This window comes from Drosophila ficusphila, unplaced genomic scaffold (assembly GCF_018152265.1).
Source record: "Drosophila ficusphila isolate 14025-0441.05 unplaced genomic scaffold, ASM1815226v1 contig_791, whole genome shotgun sequence".
Classification (NCBI taxonomy): domain Eukaryota; kingdom Metazoa; phylum Arthropoda; class Insecta; order Diptera; family Drosophilidae; genus Drosophila; species Drosophila ficusphila.
The window spans coordinates 13,950,651-13,957,740 of NW_025064737.1; the positions used below are offsets into that span (position 1 = coordinate 13,950,651).

The 7,090-nt window shown below is 39.3% G+C and overlaps 1 protein-coding gene across 1 annotated transcript; it reads left to right on the plus strand.

The window, feature by feature from the left end:
* The first annotated feature begins 323 nt into the window (after positions 1 to 323).
* LOC108087096 (calcyphosin-like protein) lies at positions 324 to 6,299 on the plus strand. The gene is made up of 5 exons (XM_017184277.1): positions 324 to 459; positions 3,636 to 3,784; positions 5,479 to 5,598; positions 5,726 to 5,783; positions 5,842 to 6,299. The coding sequence occupies exons 2-5, from the start codon at positions 3,636 to 3,638 to the stop codon at positions 6,154 to 6,156; spliced, it is 642 nt and encodes a 213-aa protein (XP_017039766.1). The 5' UTR covers positions 324 to 459; the 3' UTR covers positions 6,157 to 6,299.
* Positions 6,300 to 7,090: the final 791 nt, after the last annotated feature.

Genomic DNA, 7,090 nt, shown 5'->3' on the forward strand with positions numbered 1-7,090 from the left:
TTTCTTTACAGTACACTGAGAATTAATTAATTTGAAAGTTCTCACTGAGAGGTAAGATAATAGCAATTATAAAAAACTACTATAAGAAGCAAATTGAAATCCAATAATATTATAAATGTTATTAGCGTTCAGGAAGAAAACCAACACTTCTATTTGACTTGTTTAAATGAAGACTACTTATTTTCTTTGTGTAGATTGTTAGTTAGGGAAGGACGCCGCTTTTGGCGATGGGCTTGTGGGTGTGGGCTCGGAAACTATCTACAGCTGCAATGCTTGAATGGTTGCCCCCGTGGTGGTGGCTTTTCCTCATTCGTTGCCAACGCTCCGCACACGCGACACGTGCGTGGAAAACTCCGTATTGCTGCGACATTGTGCATTGTGAAAAGTTGAAACCGTTGAAACTGTTGAAACTGGAATAAAATAATAATAGACACTGAGTGTCAGCAGCTGCCGGGAAAGGTAAAAAGTGTGGCAAAGAAATAATCGACATGTCTGTTAATTACGGTGAAAGTTTTCCCAAACACATGTCACTCCTTCTGCTGTGCTGGCTCCTCGTTTTCCTTTATTCTTCACCTTTTTCTTTTTTTTTCTGGGGACAGCTGGCGTTGTCAGTGGCCGATACTTTGCTTGTTAGCGAAACAAGCGTCATGTCATCGCAACTCTATATATTGCGTACGTATATTCGCAACAGTTTCGGAATCTGGTGTTCGGTGTCATAAAGACACGCACAAATCATGCTTAAACTCAGTCAGGTTCTTGGTCCTTCTGCCGGCTTTTAACGCTGTCCTCGCTGCCTTTTGCTTAACTCGCAATTTATGGTTAATCGATGTTGTCTTTGAACGTGACCTATTTGCTTTATTTGCTGTAGGTCTTCTGCCGTTGTCCTGCAACTCTCCTGTCTCCTGTCCCCTGTATCCTGTATCCCATATCCTGTGTGTGTGTCGCCATTATCCCCGTCGCACTCAGCGTCCTGCTGACGTGTTAAATCGTCTTTTTGTTTACCCTTACCCTCAATAAAGCTATAATTTATTTTTCATGTTCTATCGCAGTTCGTTAGCATCTCTTCCTTTCGGCTTTCTATATTTTTCCCCTCGTTAGTTGGCATTTCACTTTTTGCATACGTGGCGTATGCGCTATATTATAAGGATGGACTGAGTGCCCGGGCGAAATCGATACTGCGGACGACCTTGACTTCCGGCAAGGATGCTGCAATTTGCCGTCGAAGGTGCATTTGTTGCCCGGCAACATTTGTTGCCAAGACGCGGAAAGCCGCCTTCAAGAAAGCTCTGCAGTTTTGCAGTCATTAAAACCGATCTTAAGTTCTTTAAAGCTGTATTAAAAAAAAGTTCAAGTGGAATACAGCATTTAAAATCAAGCGCCATATATTCTTAAACGATATGTCTCATTCTAAAACTGTATTATATAAAAAAGGAAAACGGCATTGAAGTCCCTTAAATTGTTATACATATTTTGTAGAGTTGTAAACGCCTTTTCTCTGTTTTTAGGATTTCCCACTTAGGAAATTAACTTTTTTTCTCAGTGACCCCTGACCGAATGGCGTGTGGCATCCAAGCACACTAAAGTGCCACCTGGGGCAGCTAATTAGAGCACCGTTCATTACTCACGCCGCATTAGTCGTGACTGTCTAACGGACTATCTAACGGGGTCATCAGGAATGGGACTCCCGGCGGATATAAATATGCTACGTATATACATACGAAAAAAAGTTGAAGTAAAAGCTTGTTTATTTAGCCTGACATGCCAGTTATTCAAATCACATCAATCGATGTAATTTCCCGGCCTCGACATCCTTTCTCCCATCGAAGGTCTCAAGGTCGATATTCTGTATTTTCGTTGCCCTATGAGTAACAAAGTCAATGTTATTGATTTGAAAAGAAAACATTGGACTATTTGGGGTACGTTTATTTCATTACGATGACTACACGGATTAAATTACTCTTGTAATAAAAATAGATGTACAAAATTCATCGAGCATTGGATTACGTAATTATTTTTAACACAATGGAAATAAAGTCTCTAACTTAATCGCTATTAAATGATGTTAATTCATTTCATTATCAGAATCAAATTTACTTAGATTTGATAAATCAATACTGATATGCAATTGGTTTCACTGCACAGATAAAACTATTATTATTGTGTGGTGATGCGTGAAATATTGAGGTGAGTGCACACACTTACCCTCGGTGGCCAAATTGAGTGCTAATCAAACTAGTTGGACCACGAGTCGTCACAGTTGATTGAGCCAAGTGCCACCTGGCCAGGGTTAAGCCCCACCGCTTCGCTATCAGTTCATTCGTGTTCATTCGGCTTCATTCGAATAGGCGTAGGCAGTCGTGGGTGTGCTCAATACACACTGTCATAAAAACAGGAGTTAAAGTCCTTTAATTTTATTTAAGCATGCCAGACTTTCTAAAAATAAATTAAACCAAAAAAAGTATTGTCTATCTATAGTAGATAGATTTTTATATTGTAGTGATTTCCAATTTGTCCATTATAAAATTACGCACTTTAGGTTTTAAGCAATACTTTTTCAGTTTTGCCAATCGTATATGTATATATATCCGCTACTGATTTCTTTTTATATCCGTTACTTGTATCTGATGGTCGATGTAGCCGACCATTCCATTTTGTTTATTTTCAATATTTGTCCCCTTAGCTATATTCAAATACATTTAAAAGTTATTCCAAATTAGATTTCCTTGTTTACTGTCCGCTGTTTGCAAACTTTAGCCTTTCAAAAATGTGTCTTTTGCAGGCCTTAAGCTGAGCTGATGGAGCATCTGTTAATTGAACAAGTTTTTGTTTGATTTAGATCGACAATTAAGATAGAGATTTTAGCCAAGCCTTTCAATTCGTTGAACCGTGAATTCAGTGCTCCATAAGTGACTGGCAAGTCATATTTGGCCACATTCATTTAAAATGTAAATCAACTCGGTAAATTACAAAGGGGCTTTTGGTTACTTAGAGACAGGCAACGATGGCTTTGTTTACCACCGCCCGGTGTAATTAGGCGCCTTTGAGCTAAAGTAAATCAATTCCGGGTGTAATAGCCCTCGGCCATGACTGTCGCAGCCCGACAACCAACGCCCATCGAATTCGGGGCCAGAAAAGTATTTGCCGAGCTGACAATTATTGTAGCAGCATAAACACAAAAATTAAATATCAAACAATTTCACGGTAATCGCCTGAGGCTAATTGACAGCTTATAAGCGGGCTTAGGCACAACAAAGGGAAGTGAAATGTTAATTGAAGCCACACAAAAATAAATAAACGAATGATAAATATGTCTTTACTTTATGTACAAATCTCAAGCTCTGTTTTAATATGTAGCAACGACGTTGTTGCTTTATTAATTTGACTGACAACTTGTTAAAGCCTGACAGGAATTTAATAAATATTTATTGAGTTAAATATTAAAAATAATAGGTACATATAAACATTAAGTATGACATTGACTTTTATTTGATTCATATTACTTTCAAATTAAAACATGTACCTTTCAAAAGCATTAACTTTACTTTGTACAATAAGCTTATCCTCAGGGAGACATCATTTGTAGAACTTTAATGTTTAAAGGGTTTCATTCAAATGTGTGAATCTATTTTCCGCAGATGCAACGCGAGAACGCCTATGGGAAGGAGGCCGCCCTAAAGAATCTGGCCAGGCGCGAGTTGGCCAACGGGCTGGACAAGGATCCAATTTACAAATTGCGCCTGCAGTGCTTCAGCCGCGGTGCCACCGGAATCTTGGGTTTATCCAGGTGAGTTGGCTTTCGCCGCTAGACCTTCTCCCCCAATCCCCTTGATTCGATGAAATAACTTGCTTAGGAAGCGGTAGATTGAGGCTTCCTGTTTGCATAATGGTGCTCCACTTTGGTTGTTCGTGTTCCTCAAATCTCCATGCGAAGGATTGTTTCCTTCTCGTTTCTTATATGCATTTCCATAAAGAAATATGATGCAAAAATATGATACATAGGTTACCTAAAACTACTTGTAGTAGGTTGAAATCCCTTTAGATATTAGATATTATTTTTTTTTTTAGATATTATTTTTTCAGTTAAGCAATTGTCAATAGATTCTATAAATTAATTAGCAAGTAATTGGACAAAACACATTGGTTCTCTAGGGAATATGTACATTTTCAGCTTTTCTAGTATGCCCCAATTGTGAAATTTGGACAAGTACAAGGCATTTCGGCAGGAATTCAATGCAGACGAGCCTCTTGTGAAGCGCATCACCTCCACATGGAGTATTAAAGTGATGAAACTGTTGAGGGTCCGACAAGTGACGATACCTAAAACATATATGGCCAGAAGAAGGGTAGGTGAAGATGGCCGAGGCTTGGCAGGAAAATATGGCAAATGAAACTGAAACTTTGCTGCTACCGCTGCTGCTGCCTCCGATGATGATGTTAAGTTCAGGCTCAGCTAGGCGCATGTAAATACGAGCACGCCGAGAGTTCGAGTGCATGTTGAACTAACATTCTCGAAAGCGCTTTCAAGTGTGTGCAGGACGGCAGAAAAAAAGAGGAAATAGAAAAAACTATAACTATGAAGCTCGCTGGAAGACTGAAACGGAGGCTGAGTGGGAGTGGCAAAAATCGCTGACTGAATGCAAACAAACATAATTGGATTTCTGTAGTTGCTGTCGAATAAAGCTACACTTCAAAAAATTTTAGAAACCAAAGTTTGATAGTGGGATAAAAAAAAAGAAAAACAAGCATAAATTCAAAATAAAAGCAAAATGATATCTTCTAAGAAAATTTAGTTGATAAAAATTGATAAGCTTCACAAAAATTTAAAAAACAGTTTTATGTGTTTTATTTAAGCCATTTCAATTTTGTTTTAAACTCGACTTTTAGTTCATATTTTAGCCTTGAAAATGCAGTTTTTCTCTGGTGCAGGGACCTGCCACGCCCCCTTTTCCACAATCCACTGTTAGTTTTTATTTCAATTTGAGCTGCTGGCAGCAAACCGCTGCCACCTGGAACCTGCCCCGCCCACCCTGAACCACCCACCGCCCACCGCCTCCACCTGTTTTTTGCCGCCCGGCTGTCTGCTAACAATTTCCCGCTTTGAATATATAGACATTTTGTACAAAATCCTGGCATCTGCAACATATGTACGGTGTGTGCATTTGTTTGCTTGTTGGCTTGTCGGTCGGATGGTGGCTGCGCCTATTGGCCTCGTCCTCGTGAGCGCGCATTTTCATTTGTATTTATGCAATTTGTTTGTTTGCCAGCCGGAAAATTCAATGCATCGAATGCATAGCTGAATGAGCTCCCTCCCCCATTTCGCCCGTCCCCTTTATGCCCGAGTATCTATCAATGGCATATTCTTATCCGACTCGCTTTGTCCCGTGGCAATAGTAGGAATATATTTTCATTTTGCCATTCATATTGGGAATTATTTTTGCGGTGCTCGCTTTGATTCACCATTTTATTTTGCATTTGCAGAGCTTTTCGGGTGATGGACGACGATGGCAGCAAAACTCTCAACGCCGAGGAGTTCAAAAAAGGAGTCACGGATATTGGTCTGGAGTTGAGTGATTCGGAGATCCAGGATATGTTCAGCAGGTTGGTAAATGCCAATTTAAATTGAAATGACAAATTGGACATGAAGCTTAGCTGGCGAAATCAGTCGAGCCCTAAAATGTATGCTAAGAAATTGTGCAATTATTATTGTGTTTACTTTGATTTTCAGCTTCGACACAGATGGAAGTGGCAATATTAACATGACTGAATTTCTGGTGAAACTGCGGGTAAGTGTTCTTTAAATTAAAGGCTAATATTAAATCTTAACATGATATCCCGTTTTAGCCACCTATGAATAATTCTCGAATCAGCATTATCGAAAAAGCTTTCGACAAGATGGATGCCAATGGCGATGGTCAAATAACTATTGCTGATTTAAAGAACGTTTATTCGGTGCGAGATCATCCGAAATACTTGAGTGGCGAGATGACAGAAGCCGAGATTTTCACGGGATTCCTGAAGAACTTTGAGGAGGGTGCTCCAAATCCGGATGGAATTGTCACCAGGGAGGAGTTTATCAATTACTATGCCACTATCAGCGCCTCGATCGATAACGATGCTTATTTCGATCTAATGATGCGACGCGCCTACAAACTATAGATTGTGTTCCTCTTCAAAATCGAATGTTTAACGTCCATCTGCCGTCTATTAAGCTTGATCTGTTTATTAAATTGCGCACATGTAAAAGTAACTAAAAGTCAAGCCAATGTTTTAATTAAATTTACTAGTAGTGTTGAATGTTACTTTTTTTGTTTTATTAAAAAACTTGGGTGGTTCTAAAAAGTTTCAATTCATCATGATAATTTTGAGAAAAGAAAAACAATCCAATGATGCAGTTTTTTTAACGTTAAGATGACAAATTCATAGAGGTATGCCACTTATATTTACATTTTCCATTTCCCATAATTAACTAACAAATTGTTAATCTGGTAAAACGAATCAAATCCTGAACTTTAATTTGGGTGCTTACCCACGAATCTCTTTAATTGTTGATGTCTGCTTCAAACCACTTTAACTAACCTAATCTTTGGTTTTGCCCAGCGATTTGCGAAATGACAACGCAAATCAGTCGAGCCGTAAACATTCCGCTGTCCACCCTCGCTCCATTCCTCGATGGTTGCGTGTAGTTTTGGCCAAATAATGCGCTATAATAATTTATTAAATTAAAGCCGCGTGCTAATTAGCATAAAACTAATTAGATTACTTGTACATGCGGAGCCGCAAAGCACGACGTAACACTCGCTGAACGGGCGGACAGAGATGGTTTTGAGTTTGGTTTTTGGGGTCGGTGGTGCGGGCAACGCGGCGTATGCGCAATCGTTAGCTGTGTTTTTGTCGCTTCTAATAAAAGTCAGTTTGGCAAAAAGTCAGGCCAGCGAACACAGACAGAACAAATAAGCCTGATTAGCCCATGTTTGTATGGGTGGGTGTCTGTTACTGCGTTTATACGATTCTCGTGTTGCAAAAGCCTTTCAAAGAGCTGTCAGAAATTCTTCATTCGAATTTCATTTGAATTTCAATGAGCTAATAGGGT

Excerpts from the sequence above, each read along its gene's own strand:
- LOC108087096 (XM_017184277.1), top strand. The coding sequence starts at position 3,636 with ATGCAACGCGAGAACGCCTATGGGAAGGAGGCCGCCCTAAAGAATCTG. Across the intron at positions 3,785-5,478 it reads GGAATCTTGGGTTTATCCAG|AGCTTTTCGGGTGATGGACG; the intron begins GTGAGTTGGCTT and ends TTGCATTTGCAG. Across the intron at positions 5,784-5,841 it reads AATTTCTGGTGAAACTGCGG|CCACCTATGAATAATTCTCG; the intron begins GTAAGTGTTCTT and ends ATCCCGTTTTAG.